Raw genomic sequence first — 18,917 nt, 5'->3', positions numbered from 1 at the left:
ACCTTGCAGCGTGTTGACATTATCACGTAATTCCCTAAATAAGCCATCCATTCCGGTGTCGACTCCCTAGAGAGTGACATCACCATTACAGGCAATTGCTCCGCCTCCTCACCAACATCGTCCTCATACATGTCGACACACACGTACCGACACACAGCACACACACAGGGAATGCTCTGATAGAGGACAGGACCCCACTAGCCCTTTGGGGAGACAGAGGGAGAGTTTGCCAGCACACACCAAAACGCTATAATTATACAGGGACAACCTTTATATAAGTGTTTTTCCCTTATAGCATCTTAATATATATAATCATATCGCCAAATAAGTGCCCCCCCTCTCTATTTTAACCCTGTTTCTGTAGTGCAGTGCAGGGGAGAGCCTGGGAGCCTTCCCACCAGCATTTCTGTGAGGGAAAATGGCGCTGTGTGCTGAGGAGAATAGGCCCCGCCCCCTTTTCGGCGGGCTTCTTCTCCCGTTTTTCTGAGACCTGGCAGGGGTTAAATACATCCATATAGCCCCAGGGGCTATATGTGATGTATCTTTTAGCCAGTATAGGTATTTCATTGCTGCCCAGGGCGCCCCCCCCAGCGCCCTGCACCCTCAGTGACCGCTGGTGTGAAGTGTGCTGACAACAATGGCGCACAGCTGCAGTGCTGTGCGCTACCTCATGAAGACTGAAAAGTCTTCTGCCGCCGGTTTCTGGACCTCTTCACTCTTCGGCATCTGCAAGGGGGTCGGCGGCGCGGCTCTGGGACCGGACTCCATGGCTGGGCCTGTGTTCGATCCCTCTGGAGCTAATGGTGTCCAGTAGCCTAAGAAGCCAATCCATCCTGCACGCAGGTGAGTTCACTTCTTCTCCCCTAAGTCCCTCGTAGCAGTGAGCCTGTTGCCAGCAGGACTCACTGAAAATAAAAAACCTAACAAAACTTTTACTCTAAGCAGCTCTTTAGGAGAGCCACCTAGATTGCACCCTTCTCGGCCGGGCACAAAAATCTAACTGAGGCTTGGAGGAGGGTCATAGGGGGAGGAGCCAGTGCACACCACCTGATCCTAAAGCTTTTACTTTTGTGCCCTGTCTCCTGCGGAGCCGCTAATCCCCATGGTCCTGACGGAGTCCCCAGCATCCACTAAGGACGTCAGAGAAATCTTTGTGATAGTATAGGACTTGTAGTAAAATGGGGTCCCGTGAAGAGGGATGCAAGCTTAAATGCATTGCACAATTCATGAACCTAAACCCCATTATTTATCCAGTTACATATTAAAGTATTAAGCTGAATGAAACTACAGAGGAGAGTGCAGGGTTCTCTGTCCCTCTCTCTCTCTCTCTATATATATATATATATATATATATATATATATATATATATATATATATATATATATATATATATATATATATATATATATCTCTATCTATATACACACATATATATACATAAACACGCTTTCTCATACCAACTTTTTTTTTCAAGGTAACTTTAACTTTGGATACATGTGGACATATTTAGACGTTGGAATTACCACTCCTCTGTAGATTTCAGTTAACATGTAGCCACAAACACTGTGACAGGAACACTTAACATCAGCAAAAGATATTAGGAACCAGCAAACAATGCAATTACTGGAAATAGAATAAAGCCCAAATGAGGATAATTGCTTACTGCATACCTCTCAGCTCGCCATGCTTTGGCAGCACAGTCCTGATTTTACGACAATGTGAAAATGGTGGCGTTTTGGCAAATCTGAGGCAAGTTACATTGTCTCGATTTTCACGGTGTCTACCTCAAAAACAACTTACCTCATCCTCATCTACTTCAACTGTATACTGAGTGTCATCTGCTTCTTCGTCGTCGTCATCCACAAGCTCAGGCCGAAATTCAAATACTTCACGACCACTGATCTGAGAGAGAGAACAAAAAGATGTTCACTATCACAGGGCAACTGGAAGCCAGAGGCCATACAAATACAGGAAAACGTAATACCTATTTTAAAAAATAAATAAAAAAAATATTGAGTACCCCTAAGGATTTTCCCGCTTTAAAATCTGCTTTTCTTCTTTCCATTTCTTCTTCAGATTTTATTATTCTTTCTTGCCTCTTTCTTTTTTTCCAAGAAAGAAATGATTCTAAGGTGATCCTGGTAACATTTGGCCCAAGTGCTGCACGCTACAATTACATAAAAGAAAGTAAATAGTGATGTCAAGATTTCAGTACACAGCAAAATAACAAGCTGCCCCTTGATTACGGCAATCCGCTTTATACCATACAACCCAGAATTATACTACCATAATTTTTCTGTTTGACAACAAGTAAAAGCTACTGAGCTTTTGTTCCCTGCTTTGACCACTAAAATAGAATTTTGGTTACCTACCGGTAAATCCTTTTCTCGTAGTCCGTAGTGGATGCTGGGGTCCACATTAATACCATGGGGTATAAACGGGTTCACCAGGAGTCACTGGCACTTTGAGAGTTTGAGAGTGTGGGCTGGCTCCTCCCTCCATGCCCCTCCTACCAGACTCAGTCTAGAAACTGTGCCCGAGGAGACGGACATCTTCGAGAGAAGTATTATACACAGATAGTGGCGAGATTCACACCAGCTCACACATACAAGGCACATCAAGCTAACTAGCTTGAAAACATTACTTACCAAGTAACAATGCAGTACGTAACCAACAAAGTTGTACTGAACTAGATAACGAATGCAGGAAAACAGAGCGTTGGGCGGGCGCCCAGCATCCTCTGTGGACTACGAGAAAAGGATTTACTGGTAAGTAATTAAAATCCTATTTTCTCTTACATCCTAGAGGATGCTGGGGTCCACGTTAGTACCATGGGGATGTACCAAAGCTCCCAGAACGGGAGGGAGAGCGCGGAGGCTCCTGCAGAACTGATAGACCAAACTTCAGGTCCTCAGAGGCCAAAGTATCGAACTTGTAGAACTTTGCAAACGTGTTCGACCCAGACCAAGTTGCTGCTCGGCAAAGTTGTAACGCCGAGACACCCCGGGCAGCCACCCAGGAAGCCCCACCTTAGGAGTAGAGTGGGCCTTAACAGACGTAAGACACGGCAATCCTGCCGTAGAATACGCATGCTGGATAGTGAACCTGATCCAAAGAAAGATAGTCTGCTTAGAAGCAGGACACCCAATTTTCTTTGGATCATATAGGACAAACAGAGTCCGATTTTCTGTGACGAGCAGTCCTCTTCACATAGATTTTCAGAGCCCAGACAGCATCCAAGGACTTTGAAGAATTGAGGAGTCAGTAGCCACTGGCACCACAATAGGTTGGTTGATATAAAATGCAGAGACAACCTTCGGAAGAAACTGCTGACGTATCCGGAGCTCAGCTCGATCTTCATGGAAGATCAAGTATGGGCTTTTACAGGACAAAGCCCCCAACTCCGACACTCGTCTTGCAGAAGCTAAAGCCAACAAAGTGACAGCCTTCCACGTAAGAAATTTGACCTCAACCTCCTGTAGACGCTCAAGCCAGTCAAATGGAAGAAACTGCAACACCACGTTAAGATCCCATGGCGACGTAGGCGGAACAAAGGGAGGTTAGATGTGCAGGACTCACTTTAAAAAAAGTCTGAACCTCAGGGAGGGTAGCCAACTGTTTCTGGAAGAAAATGGATAGGAACGAAATTTGGTCTTTTATGGATCCTAACCTCAGGCCCATATCCACACCTGTTTCCAGGAAGAGGACAAAACGTCACAGTTGAAAATCCACCGCAGGAAACGTCTTGGACTCACACCAAGATACATATATTTTCCAAATACGGTAATGGTAATGTTTTGATGTTACTCCTTTCCTAGCCTGTATCCGGGTAGGAATAACCTTGTTCGGAATACCCTTCCGAGCTAGTATCTGGCGTTCAATCTCCATGCCGTCAAACATAGCCGTGGTAAGTATTGATAGGCTAACGGTCCCTGCTGCAGCAGGTCCTCCCGAAGAGGAAGAGGACCTCGGCTCTTCTAGCAGTAGATCCAGAAGATCCGCGTACCAAGTACTTCTTGGCCAGTCCGGAGCAATGAGGATTGCTTGAACTCTTGTTCTCCTTATGAGTTTGAGAACTCTTGGAATGAGTGGAAGTGGAGGAAACGCGTACACCGACTGGAACACCCACGGAGTCACTAGGGCGTCCACCGCCACTGCTTGCGGGTCCTCGACCTGGAACAATACCGCCGAAGCTTCTTGTTGAGACGAGAGGCCATCATGTCGATTTGGGGTACGCCCCAAAGATGTGTTACCTCCTTGAACACATCCGGATGGAGACCCCACTCCCCTGGATGGAGATAGTGTCTGCTGAGGAAGTCCACTTCCCAGTTGTCTACTCCCGGAATGAAGATTGCTGACAGCGCCAAAGCGTGTTTTTCTGCCCAGAGGATGATTCTGACATTGCAGCTCTGCTCTTCGTTCTGTCCTGTCGGTTTATGTAAGCCACTGTCGTCACATTGTCCGACTGCACTTGAATGGCCTTTTTTCTCAGAAGATGGGCCGCCTGGAGAAGACCGTTCTAGACGGCTATTAGTTCCAGAATGTTTATCAGCAGGTCGGCTTCCAGACTTGACTACCTTCCCTGGAAGGTTTCCCCTTGAGTGAGTGCGCCCAAGCCCCGGAGACTTGCATCCGTGGTTAGAAGGATCCAGTCCTGAATCCCAAACCTGCGGCCCTCCAGAAGGTGAGGTAAGTGCAGCCACCAGAGGAGTGAAATCCTGGCCTTTGGCGACAGACGTATTTTCTCTGGTGCATGTGTAAATGGGATTCCGACCACTTGTCCAGATTCATCTGGAAGGACAGAGCGTGAAACCTCCCGTACTGCAGAGCCTCGTAAGAGGCCACCATCTTACCCAGAAGGTGAATGCACTGATGAACCGACACCTGGGTTGGCATCAGGACATCCCGGACCATTGCTTGAATCACCAACGCTTTTTCCTCTTGAAGAAACACCCTCTGCACTTCCGTGTCGAGGATCATTCCCAGAAAGGACAACCTCCTGGTTGGTTCCAAATGTGATTTTGGAAGATTCAGGATCCAACTATGTTCCCTGAGAAGCTGGGTCGTGAAAGCTATGGACCGTAACATCTTCTCCTTGGACAATGCTTTTATCAGCAGATCGTCCAGATATGGAATTATGTTCACACTCTGCTTGCGGAGGAGAACCATCATCTCCGCCATCACCTTGGTGAATACCCTCGGTGCTGTGGAGAGGCCGAATAGCAGGGCCTGGAACTGGAAATGACAGTCCAACAATGCGAAGCGGAGATAAGCCTGATGCGGCAGCCAAATCGGAATGTGGAGCTACGCATCCTTGATATCCAGGGATACCAGGAATTCCCCCTCTTCCAGACCTGATATCACCGCCCTTAGAGACTCCATTTTGAACTTGAACTCCTTCAGAAAGGGGTTTAGAGATTTTAGGTTCAGAATGGGTCTGACCGAACCATCTAGTTTCGGTACCACGAAAAGGTTCGAATAGTAACCTTTGCTTTGCATATGAGGTGGCAAGCCTGATCTGAAAAATCGGTGAGGAGGGAGATTTTGAAATTCCAGACAATATCTTGCACCCAGGGGTCCTGGCCGGACGACACCCAGACGTGACTGAAATGCCTGAGTCTCGTTCCCACCGGCCCACTTCCGGGGCATGCAGTCCACCGTCATGCGGAGGACTTTGGTGTACCTGAAGTAGGTTCTTGGACTTGGGCCGACCTCCCCAAAAGAAGGTGTTGGCTTGGCCTTTCTGTGCTTAGCAGGCTGAAAAAGCTGTGATGCAGTTGAAGAAAAGGGTTTCTTCGGAGCAGGTGTAGCCGAGGGAAGAAAAGGTGACTTACCCGCCGTAGCCGTGGAGATCCACGCATCTAACGTTTCCCCAAAGGGAGCCTGACCTGTGTAGGGTAGGGTCTCCACACTAATCCTGGATTCCGCGTCTGCAGACCACTGGCGCAACCACAGTCCTCGACAAGCTGATACAGACATGGAAGAAATTCCCACAGCCATGGAACCCAGGTCTTTCATGCATTCTACCAGAAATCCTGCCGAATCCTGAATTTTACTTAAAAAAAACAATTCAACATCACATTTCTCCATAGTATCCAAATCTTCAAGTAACGTGCCTGACCACTTTACTATAGCTTTGGCAATCCAAGCACTGGCAATAGTGTAACGTAGTATTGCCCCAGAAGCAGTGTACATGGATTTGAGCGTATTATCAATTTTACGATCAGCCGGCTCTTTCATGGCAGTAGATCCTGGAACAGGTAAAACCACCTTTTTTGAGAGTCTGGATACTGACGTGTCAACAATGGGCGGGTTTTCCCATTGTTTTCTATCCTCCTCTTGGAAAGGAAATGCCAACAGAACCGTTTTAGGGATCTGGAATCTTTTATCCGGGTTTTCCCAGGCTTTTTCAAAAATAAGATTTTACACTTACCGGTTAATCTATTTCTCGTAGTCCGTAGAGGATGCTAAGGACCATGGGGAATAGACGGGCTCCGCAGGAGACATGGGCACTTTAAGAAAGACTTTAGACTCTGGGTGTGCACTGGCTCCTCCCTCTATGCCCCTCCACCAGACCTCAGTTAGAGAAACTGTGCCCAGAGGAGATGGACAGTACGAGGAAAGGATTTTGGTAATCCAAGGGCAAGATTCATACCAGCCACACCAATCACACTTGTGATAAACTACCCAGTTTACAGCATGAACAAACAACAAAGTCTCGGTCCAAACCGATGAACTATAATATAACCCTTATGTAAGCAATAACTATATACAAGTCTTGCAGAAGTAGTCCGCACTTGGGACGGGCGCCCAGCATCCTCTACGGACTACGAGAAATAGATTTACCAGTAAGTGTAAAATCTTATTTTCTCTTATGTCCTAGAGGATGCTGGGACTCCGTAAGGACCATGGGGATTATACCAAAGCACCCAAACGGGCGGGAAAGTGCGGATGACTCTGCAGCACCAATTGAGCAAACAGGAGGTCCTCCTCAGCCAGGGTATCAAACTTACAGAACTTTGCAAAAGTGTTTGACCCCGACCAAGTAGCAGCTCGGCATAGCTGTAGTGCCGAGAACCCTCGGGCAGCCGCCCAAGACAAGCCCACCTTCCTAGTGGAATGGGCCTTAACCAATTTCGGTAACGGCAATCCCGCCGTAGAATGCGCCTGCTGAATCGTGTCATAGATCCCGAGAGCAATAGTGTGCTTTGAAGCAGGGCCGCCAACCTTGTTGGCTGCATACAGGACAAACAGTGCTTCTGTTTTTCTAATCCTAGCCGTTCTGGCCACGTAAATTTTCAAAGCCCTGACCACATCAAGGGACTCTGAATCCTCCAAGTCACGTGTAGCCACAGGCACGACAATAGGTTGGTTCATATGAAAGGATGAGACCACCTTAGGTAGTAAGTGAGGACGGGTCCGCAACTCCGCTCTATCCACATGGAAAACCAGATAGGGGCTTTTATGTGATAAAGCCGCCAATTCCGAAACTCGCCTAGCCGAAGCCAAGGCTAACAACATGACCACCTTCCAAGTGAGATATTTCAACTCCACTGTTTTAAGTGGTTCAAACCAATGTGACTTAAGGAAACTTAACACCACGTTAAGGTCCCAAGGCGCCACTGGAGGTACAAAAGGAGGCTGAATATGCAGTACTCCCTTCACAAAAGTCTGTACTTCAGGTAAAGAGGCCAATTCCTTTTGAAAGAAAATGGATAAGGCCGAAATCTGAAATTTAATGGAGCCTAATTTTAGGCCCATATTCACTCCAGTTTGTAGGAAGTGAAGAAAACGGCCGAGATGGAATTCTTCCGTAGGAGCATTATCTGGCCTCAGACCAAGAAACATATTTATATTTTCGCCATATTCGGTGATAATGTTTTGCTGTCACGTCCTTCCTAGCCTTTATCAGAGTAGGAATGACCTCATCCGGAATGCCCTTTTCCGCTAGGATCCGGCGTTCAACCGCCATGCCGTCAAACGCACCCGCGGTAAGTCTTGGAACAGACAGGGACCTTGTTGTAACAGGTCCTGCCTTAGAGGAAGAGGGCACGGATCTTCTGTGAGCATTTCTTGCAGATCCGGAAACCAGGTCCTTCGTGGCCAATCTGGAACAATGAGAATTGTTCTCACTCCTCTTCTTCTTATTATCCTCAACACCTTGGGTATGAGAGGAAGAGGAGGAAACACAGACCGACTGGAACACCCACGGTGTCACTAGGGCGTCCACCGCTACCGCCTGAGGGTCTCTTGACCTGGCGCAATACCGTTGTAGCTTTTTGTTGAGACGGGATGCCATCATGTCTATTTGGGGTAGTCCCCACCGACTTGCAATGTGCGCGAAGACTTCCTGATTAAGTCCCCACTCACCCGGATGCAGATCGTGTCTGCTGAGGAAGTCCGCTTCCCCGTTGTCCACTCCCGGAATGAACACTGCTGACAGAGCGCTTATATGATTCTCCGCCCAGCGAAGAATCCTGGTGACTTCCGCCATTGCCACTCTGCTCCTTGTGCCGCCTTGGCGGTTTACATGAGCTACTGCGGTGATGTTGTCTGACTGGATCAGAACTGGTCGATTGCGAAGTAAGATCTCCACTTGACGTAGGGCGTTGTATATGGCCCTTAGTTCCAGGATGTTGATGTGAAGACAAGTCTCTTGACTTGACCAAAGTCCTTGGAAATTTCTTCCCTGTGTGACTGCTCCCCAACCTCGGAGACTCGCGTCCGTGGTCACCAGGATCCAGTCCTGAATGCCGAACCTGCGGCCTTCCAGGAGGTGAGCACTGTGCAGCCACCACAGGAGAGATATCCTGGCTCTGGGAGACAGGGTGATCCTTTGATGCATTTGTAAATGAGACCCGGACCATTTGTCCAGTAGGTCCCAATGAAAAGTCCTCGCACGGAACCTGCCGAAGGGGATGGCCTCGTACGATGCCACCATCTTCCCCAGAACACGGGCGCAGTGAAACACAAACCTTTTTTGGCTTTAATAGGTTCCTGACCAGAGCTATGAGCTCCTGAGCCTTTTCCATCGGAAGAAACACCTTTTTCTGTTCCGTGTCCAGAATCAGGCCCAAAAAGGTCAGACGCGTTGCAGGAACCAGCTAGGACTTCGGAATATTGAGAATCCAGCCATGCTGTTGCAACGTCCTCACTGACAGTGACACGCTGTCCAGTAACTTCTCTCGAGATCTCGCATTTATGAGGAGATCGTCCAAGTATGGGATAATTGTGACACCCTGCTTGCACAGGAGCACCATCATTTCCGCCATTACCTTGGTGAAAATTCTTGGGACCGTGGAAAGCCCAAACGGCAAAGTCTGAAATTGGTAATGACAGTCCTGTACCGCAAATCTCAGGAACACCTGGTGAGGAAGAAAAACCGGAACATGAAGGTAAGCATCCTTTATGGCCAGGGAAACCATCCAATCCCCCCCTCCAGGCTGGCGATGACCGCTCTGAGCGATTCCATCTTGAACTTGAACTTTTTCAAGTACAGGTTCAGGGATTTTAGATTCAAAATGGGTCTGACCGAACCGTCCGGTTTCGGAACCACAAACAGGGTTGAGTAATACCCCTTTCCTTGCTGGAGAAGAGGAACCTTGACTATCACCTGTTGCAGGTACAATTTTTGAATTGCAGTTAACACTAACTCCCTTTCTGAGGGAGAAGCCGGGAGAGCAGATTTGAAAAACCGGCTAGGAGGCATCTCTTCGAATTCCAGCCTGTATCCCTGAGAAACAATCTCTATTGCCCAGGGATCCACCTGTGAGTGAACCCAGACGTGGCTGAAAAATCGAACACGTGCCCCCACTTGATCTGGCCCCCCCAGGGAAGCCCCAGCGTCATGCGGTGGATTTTTCAGACGTAGGGGGGGAACTAGCAGTGTGCAGCTTTTTTCCCTTGCCTTTACCTCTGGCAAGAAAGGACGATCCCCGTACCTTTTTGCTTTTATTTGAACGAAAGGACTGCATCTGGTAATGAGGTGCCTTCTTAGTATGTTGTGGGGGAACATAAGGTAAAAAATTAGATTTACCAGCCGTAGCAGTAGAGACAAGGTCCGAGAGGCCTTCTCCAAACAACTCCTCCCCCTTGTAAGGCAACGACTCCATATGCCGCTTTGAGTCGGCATCCCCCGTCAGGTCCACAAGAGTCACAGACATAGCATTTATTCTGGAGCTTAGTAAACAAATGTCTCTTTGAGCATCCCTCATATATAACGCAGCATCCTTGATATGCTCTAGGGTCATTAGAATGGCATCCTTGTCTAGGGTCTCAATCTCCGTAGACAAGGAATATGTCCATGCTGCGACAGCACTACAAACCCAGGCCGACGCCATAGCCGGCCTAACAATAGTACCAGAATGTGTGTAAATGTACTTCATGGTAACTTCCTGCTTACGATCCGCAGGATCCTTGAGGGTAGCAGTATCCTGGGAAGGCAGTGCCACCTTCTTGGATAAGTGCGTCAACGCCTTGTCTACTTTACGCGAAGATTCCCATCGTATCCTGTACTTTTGTGGGAAGGGATACGCCATAAGAATCCTTTTGGGAACTTGTAGCCTCCTGTCTGGAGATTCCCAAGCCTTTTCGCACAATTCGCTTAGCTCAAATGAGGACGGAAAGGTGATCTCAGGCTTTTTCTCTTTATACATGTGTACCCTCGTGTCAGGGACAGGGGGTTCCTCAGTAATATGCAAAACCTCTTTAATAGCAATGATCATGTAACGAATACCCTTAGCCACTTTTGGCTGTAATTTTGCATCCTCATAGTCGACACGAATCTGAATCCGTGTCGGTATCTGTATCAGTGATCTGGGATAATGTGCGTTTCTGAGACCCAGAAGGTCCCGGTGCCACTGGGACAGGCATGGTCTGACTACCTGACTGATCCCTAGCCTCAGTCTTGTCTAATCTCTTATGCAATAAATTTACATTAGCATTCAAGACATTCCACATATCCATCCAGTCCGGTGTCGGCGTTGCCAACGGTGACCTGACAATCATGCACTCCCCCTCCTCCTTAGGCGAGCCTTCATCGTCAAACATGTCGACAGACGCGTACCGACACACCCCACACACACAGGGAAACTCTTTTCTGAAAACAGGTTCCCCTTTAGGCCCTTTGGAGAGACAGAGAGAGAGTATGCCAGCACTTTAAAACCCTCTTTCACCGTGTGTCAAGCAGGGGAGAGTCCGGGGAGCTTCCTCTCAGCGGAGCTGTGGAGAGAAAATGGCGCTGGTGAGTGCTGAGGGAGAAGCCCCGCCCCCTCGGCGGCGGGCTTCTGTCCCGCTCAAACTTAATAAAATATGGCGGGGGCTCATTTATATACATGTACAGTGCCCACCTGTACATGTATATAGTCATTTGCCATAGGAGAGGTATTCTATTGCTGCCCAGGGCGCCCCCCCTGCGCCCTGCACCCGTATAGTGACCGGAGTGTGTGAGGTGTATGGGAGCAATGACGCACAGCTGCGGTGCTGTGCGTTACCTCAGTGAAGCACCCGAGGGCTTCTGCCGCCTCAGTATCTTCTTTCTTCGTTTCTTCCGGCTCTGTGAGGAGAACGGCGGCGCGGCTCTGGGATGAACGCCCAGGACGAACCTGTGTTCCACTCCCTCTGGAGCTAATGGTGTCCAGTAGCCGAGAAGCAGAGCCTAACATTTAAGAAGGTCAGCTCCTCTCTCCTCAGTCCCTCGATGCAGGGAGTCTGTTGCCAGCAGAGCTCCCTGAAAATAAGAAAAAACGTAACAAAATGCTTTCTTAGCAGGAAACTCAGGAGAGCTCCCCCTGCAGTGCACCCATCTACCTCTGGGCACAGTCTAAAACTGAGGTCTGGAGGAGGGGCATAGAGGGAGGAGCCAGTGCACACCCAGAGTCTAAAGTCTTTCTTAAAGTGCCCATGTCTCCTGCGGAGCCCGTCTATTCCCCATGGTTTTTACGAAGTCCCAGCATTCTCTAGGACGTTAGAGAAAATAGCATTTAATTCCTTTGACGCAGGGAAGGTTAGCGAGGCTTTCTTATTCTCAGTGAAGTAAGCCTCCTCAACATGCTCAGGTGTTGTATCAGCAATATTCAACAAATCTCTAACAGCCTCTATCATCAACTGCACCCCTTTAGCAAGAGATGCGGCCCCCCGCAACACATCCCCATCTGCAGTGTCAGAATCGGTATCCGTGTCATCCTGCATGATCTGCGCAAGAGCACGTTTATGGGAATATACAGCGGGGAGCCCTGAGGTACCAGAACTGGGTCAGACTGCCATAGAGTTTTGTAAAGCCTGAGTTGCAGATTCATTTTGTGCAACCCTATTTGAAATCTGAGAAATCTTAGATTTGATAGAGGATAACCACTCAGGCTCCCTTGCTGGTATCTGTGCTAAACCAGTGAAATCCTGATTACATAGAATGGGATCATCCAGAGAGGATATATCCTCTGCAGCATATGACACAGAGTCCATGGGCATAGCTGTATGGAGACCACAGACACTCTACACACACACACACACACACACAGGGGAGGGCAGACAGAGTTTCACCCCCAAGGATGGCAAGAGAAACACAGACATTGGAGCCAACCCACAAACAGCGCCCTTTAGGTAAAAGGTGATCCCCCTACCAGTGCTGACTGTGCACCTTAATAGGTTACACAATCTGTATTTAGCCCCCCCCCCTTCTACAACCCCCTGGTACCGTGAGAGATAGCTGGAGTTGCTGTGGAGGGACTTGCTCTTCCTGGACAGTTCTGTGCAGGCAGGAAAATGGCGCTGAACGCTGCTGGGTCCGCTCTGAGAAGCTCCGTACCCAAAATGGTGCTGTCTTCCCGCTCTTCACAATGATTATACTGGCCTGAGGATAATGCTGGCTGAGATCCACAGACCCTGGCAGGCTTTCTGACCAGTGCAGGGTTTAGGCGCCGGCTCAGGGCGCCTCTTCACAGCGCCGCACAGTGTGCCTCTGAGCTCCGGAGCGCGGTTAAAACCACGCTCCCTACCCTGTTGCCGCCATCTTCACACCGGCTCCCCGCTAGCAAGGGGGGTCGGTGACTCATTTTTCTGGCTCTGTAAGGGGGTGGCGGCATGTTGCTGGGTTGAGCGATCCCCTGTGGCGGGGAACGATCTATCCCCTCAGGAGCTCAGTGTCCTGTCAGTGGAGATAGTGGCTCAGACCCCACAGGGCGGACACAACTCCAACCCCCTTAGTCCCACGAAGCATGGAGGCTGTTGCCAGCAGTCTCCCTGTAAAATAATAAACTCTAAAAAAAAAAATTTTTCAAAGAAGCTCTGTAGAGCTCCCCTAGCTGTGACAGGCTCCTCCGGGCACATTTTCTAAACTGAGTCTGGTAGAAGGGGCATGAAGGGAGGAGCCAGCCCACACTCTCAAACTCTTAAAGTGCCAATAGCTCATGTTGGACCCGTCTATACCCCATGGTACTAATGTGGACCCCAGCATCCTTTTAGGACGTAAGAGAAATACCCTTTACAGTATGAATTGTGAGCTCCTGTGATTGGGGTTTTTAATCCTATTGTAAAGAAACATTATGTGAATGGTAGAATGTCCGGTATGCACTAGTACTTTGTACAGATTGGGCTCTTTACAAAGTAGATAAAGTGAATAAGTAAGAGCCTACTTTGATCTTCTGATGCATTTTTCTCCTGAGGATTAAACTTCACTTCCCCAAAGCTGCTCAGTGTGGTGTACATAGCCTGTACATACCTCCTTCTCTATCAAGTCCTCTAATGAAACTTCATCATCTTTTTCTTCTTTCGGTTTGTCTTTCTTTAGTACAAATCCAGCGGGCAGAGCATGACGATACATGCAGACATCCCCTCCACCTGGGCAGACCCAGAACCATCCATATTTGTTGTTTTCTATTGCATCGAGAAAGAATTTGCAAACCTGGAATAACATTAAAAAAGAAGGCTATTTATTGATCATGTACTTGTACACAAATCCACACATTTTCTTTGTTATGGTCATTTTTAGATATTTAACGCTTAACTTATCCAAAACCATTTGAACTTTATTAAACAATGGTTTTTTTGTTGTTGTTTGGTTTTGTGTTTTTTTTTTTTTTTTTACACATCTTTATTATTTACATACTTTATTTAGAAGGAATAAAGGTCTAATATGTCTAAAAATAAAATTAAATGTATTTTTTTGGCTCTAAAAATACACATCTTCAGATCCAGGAGAACATCCATGTTAAATATTGGCAACATAAAGGTAAAATTTAACAAGCAAGAAATGTCATGGAAAAACCTGGGGAGAATGGCTAACACATCGAGACTCAATTAGGCTTTAAATAAAATTCACTCTTAATACTGAATTGCACAAACTCCCAAGGCATATGAAAACTTTGTGAGGAACACGCATTACATGCCTTGCTCCATCGCATCTCTCCCGCACCAAACAGCAGCGCATCTCTCCCGCGCCAAACAGCAGCGCATCTCTCCCGCGCCAAACAGCAGCGCATCTCTCCAGCGCCAAACAGCACATTTAATTACGTCGGATAAGACAATGAGTATGATAAAGGATACTGCATTATGTTAAAGCTTCACCAATACTTTCTCCTCCGAGGACATGTAAAATTCAGGTTATTTAATGAGGTTTTAAAAGGACCTCTGCAACTCTACATCTTGATCATCATAAAAATATCTAATTTCTCAAAAATAAAAAACATTTGTCATTTAAAGCAGAATGATTCCTATGGCTAGCCTGCACTGAGAAAGGAGCACACAAACTGATACATGACCACCCACCTTCTCCAAACCAGCAAGATTTTACTTCTCCTACGACAGACAGACAGACAGACAGACAGACAGACAGACAGACAGACAGTCTATGTATATCTATAGAACATACTATTTGAGTTTTCGGCTTCTTCTTCTCTGCTTCACCATGCTTTTTGTTCACCACCTCCTCCAACTTTTTCTCATCCCAATTGTCCATTGTATCTGTAAAGAGAAATCCAGACATGAGAATGCATGGTCACCTATGCCAGTCACAATAGTTTTGTAAATACAATAGGCTACAGCTCTCACCTTTTTCAAGATCATCATCTCTTCCATCAACATAAAGACTCCTCTTTTCACACTTCCTTTCTAAAGACAGATCGTGGGAGAATTTGCACTTATCTCCTTTAGTGCATTGGCCTTGCTTGTAAAAAGCACATACTACCGATTTTGGATCAACACCTAAGTATATCAAAATGGAAAATAAAATAAAATTAAAGAAAAAACCGCACACATGCAAAAACATGATCCAATGAATAGAAACCTCACACTTAAAACAAAATCACACAAAATAAGCCAAGTAGAGAAAAATGTTACAAGAAAAACCCAGTCCTACAGGTTCTAGGTTGTGTTTTAAAGTGACTTAACTCTTTCCATAAACACACATACAGTCAGATGAAAAATGATTATCTGGGTTCAGTTCCAAGGACTAGCACATTAAGATGCAGAAGTCAGACAAATAGTCATGATTGTTGTTATCAGGGTCTGGAGAACTCTGAGGAATACTTAATAACAAAGCTGTAACCCATAACAATCATATTTTAGCCTTGATTTTTTATTTATTAGAGTTATAGGCCCTACACACTGGGCGATTTTTTGAAAGATATGAACGATCTCGTTCATAAATGAACGAGAACTCGTTCATATCTTTCAGTGTGGAGACTCCAGCGATGAACGATGCGCGTCCCCGCGCTCGTTCATCGCTGGTCTCCCGTCGGCTGTGCATGCAGGCCAATATGGACGATCTCGTCCATATTTGCCTGCACTTCAATGCAGCCGCGTGACGGGGGGAGTGAAGAAACTTCACTCCCCCCGTCACTGCCCCCCCCGCCGCCGGGTCGCTCGTCGGCCGTATCCGCCGTCGGGCAGCTCGGCGGCGGGTCGGCCAGTGAGTAGGGCCCCTTAGAGTTATTAGAAAAACATAGCACCTAAAATAGTTAAAGCAATAACCAATGTAAATTCCAATGAGTAGACATTAGGACTCTATAGACACTTGAATGCAAAAGATCAAGGAGAAAATATGCACATACTGTACTGTGGTAATGACATTAATACTTGAAGGAGCTACTCCATTTGAACAAGTAAAAGTCTTCTGGTGAAATCAATATGCCCATCATCGCTGCAACAAGCCACCAGTCAACTATGCCTCGGCTGCCATTTTCGGACAAGTATTTGTTCTTGCTTACTTTCCCTGTCTCTTAATCTAACAACTTTAATGTACTGTGTTACTAAAAGACTACCAGGATTTTAAAATAATGAGAAACCATCTGAATGAGACGATGGGAAATGTGGGAGCAGGGAAATCTTAAAGAGAAGAAAGGAACGCTCAAGACTGCATGACTGGAGAACTGTATGCCCAAAGTGGGCGCTGCTGGAGGCAAAAAACCTTAAGCCATTAAAAACGTGTGGACAAAGGACTAGATAGCTGCAAGACAGGCCTGTTCCATTGCTTGGGAGATCGTCATTGCCTTTGCGGAATGTGCAGACATCAGGATGGCGCTGGTTGCCCTGCATTAGAAAATTGTAGGTGTCCATGATAACAGAGAGGATGTAACTCGCCAATGGCCTGCCTTGTCGCCGGGCAACCACATTTATGTGCGGTGTTAATAACAAGCAGAGAATCTGTGCAACAAACAGAAGAATTCTTGTCCTAGTAAATCTGCAGAGTTCAAACTACTGTAAGTCTAGTAGAGCCGGATCATGTCGGTCAGGGATGGTCGTCGAAGGAAGAAAAACCAGAAAAGACTAATTTTGTTTAACTGTAAAAACACTTTTGGCTGGAATGCAGGAAGAGTACAGAGAAATGTTTCACAGTCATGGTAGACAGTAAAAAGCAGCTTGCAAGACAAAACCCGTATGTTGGTAACACACCAGGCTGAGGCACTACTCATAAGGTAAACCGCACCTACATAATGAACTGAAGATCTGCCAAATGTAATGGCTGAAAACAGTCTATTTGAGAACCAAGAGGGTCAGATAAACATCCCACGGTGCTACTGACAGATTAAATGGTCATAGAATACATCCCCACACTGTAAAAAGGTATGGACCCCTAGAAGACAGGCCAAATGTTATTGGAAATATAGTGACAATGACAAAATCTGCAGTTTTGAAGAACAAACTGTAAATTAGCTTCCTAATGCCCTCAAAGGAAGGCCAAAGAACAAATAAGATTTTACTCACCGGTAAATCTATTTCTCGTAGTCCGTAGTGGATGATGGGAACTCCGAAAGGACCATGGGGAATAGCGGGCTCCGAAGGAGGCTGGGCACTCTAGAAAGATTTACGACTACCTGGTGTGCACTGGCTCCTCCCACTATGACCCTCCTCCAAGCCTCAGTTAGGACACTGTGCCCGGACGAGCTGACATAATAAGGAAGGATTTTGAATCCCGGGTAAGACTCATACCAGCCACACCAATCACACCGTACAACTCGTGATACTATATCCAGTTTGACAGTATGAAAACAACTGAGCCTCTCAACAGATGGCTCAACAATAACCCTTTAGTTAGCAATAACTATTTACAAGTATTGCAGACAATCCGCACTTGGGATGGGCGCCCAGCATCCACTACGGACTACGAGAAATAGATTTACCGGTGAGTAAAATCTTATTTTCTCTAACGTCCTAGTGGATGCTGGGAACTCCGAAAGGACCATGGGGATTATACCAAAGCTCCAAACGGGCGGGAGAGTGCGGATGACTCTGCAGCACCGAATTAGAGAACTCAAGGTCCTCCTCAGCCAGGGTATCAAATTTGTAGAATTTTGCAAACGTGTTTGCCCCTGACCAAGTAACAGCTCGGCAAAGTTGTAAAGCCGAGACCTCTCGGGCAGCCGCCCAAGATGAGCCCACCTTCCCTGTGGAATGGGCTTTCACTGATTTAGGATGCGGCAGTCCAGCCGCAGAATGCGCCTGCTGAATCGTGTCACAGATCCAGCGAGCGATAGTCTGCTTAGAAGCAGGAGCACCCAGCCTGTTGGGTGCATACAGGATAAATAGCGAGTCAATTTTCTTGACTAGCCGTCCTGGAAACATAATTTTTCAAGGCCCTGACTACGTCCAGTAACTTGGAATCCTCCAAGTCCCTAGTAGCCGCAGGCACCACAATAGGTTGGTTCAAGTGAAAAACTGATACCACCTTAGGGAGAAACTGGGGACGAGTCCTCAATTCTGCCCTCTCCATATGGAAAAACAGATAAGGACTTTTATATGACAAAGCCGCCAATTCTGATACACGCCTGGCCGAAGCCAAGGTCAATAACATGACCACTTTCCGCGTGAGAAATTTTAGATCCACGGTTTTTAGTGGTTCAAACCAATGTGATTTTAAGAAACTCAACACCACGTTGAGATCCCAAGGTGCCACTGGAGGCACAACCGGGGGCTGAATATGCAGCACTCCTTTTACAATGTCTGAACTTCAGGTACTGAAGTTAATTCTTTCTGGAAGAAAATCGACAGAGCCGAGATCTGTATCTTAATGGAGCCTAATTTTAGGCCCATAGACACTCCTGCTTGTAGGAAATGCAGAAATCGACCTAGTTGAAATTCCTCTGTTGGGGCCTTTTGTGGCCTCACACCAAGCAACATATTTCCGCCATATGCGGTGATAATGTTTTGCAGTTACATCTTTCCTGGCTTGAATCAGCGTAGGAATGACTTCCTCCGGAATGCCCTTTTCCTTTAGGATCCGGCATTCAACCGCCATGCCATCAAAACGTACCCGCGGTAAGTCTTGGAACAGACAGGGCCCCTGCTGCAGCAGGTCCTGTCTGAGCGACAGAGGCCATGGGTCCTCTGATATAATTTCTTGAAGTTCTGGGTACCAGGCTCTTCCTGGCCAATCCGGAACCACGAGTATCGTTCTTACTCCTCGCCTTCTTATTATTCTCAGTAC

At 47.0% G+C, this 18,917-nt stretch overlaps 1 protein-coding gene across 1 annotated transcript in view; it reads right to left on the bottom strand.

Moving 5' to 3' along the window:
• Nucleotides 1–18,917, bottom strand: part of ZC3H15 (zinc finger CCCH-type containing 15) — a 169,805-nt gene that overhangs the window by 26,100 nt on the left and 124,788 nt on the right. Inside the window, exons 4-8 of the mRNA XM_063934165.1 lie at nucleotides 15,044–15,196; nucleotides 14,865–14,956; nucleotides 13,716–13,898; nucleotides 2,022–2,168; nucleotides 1,802–1,903 (exon numbers count right to left, since the gene is read on the bottom strand). Coding sequence (XP_063790235.1) covers nucleotides 1,802–1,903; nucleotides 2,022–2,168; nucleotides 13,716–13,898; nucleotides 14,865–14,956; nucleotides 15,044–15,196 — 677 coding nt within the window. The remainder of the gene's footprint in view (nucleotides 1–1,801; nucleotides 1,904–2,021; nucleotides 2,169–13,715; nucleotides 13,899–14,864; nucleotides 14,957–15,043; nucleotides 15,197–18,917) is intronic.

Source organism: Pseudophryne corroboree, chromosome 7, assembly GCF_028390025.1.
Source record: "Pseudophryne corroboree isolate aPseCor3 chromosome 7, aPseCor3.hap2, whole genome shotgun sequence".
Classification (NCBI taxonomy): domain Eukaryota; kingdom Metazoa; phylum Chordata; class Amphibia; order Anura; family Myobatrachidae; genus Pseudophryne; species Pseudophryne corroboree.
The sequence above is the reverse complement of the archived record's forward strand: the minus strand, read 5'-3'. Positions and strand labels throughout refer to the sequence as shown.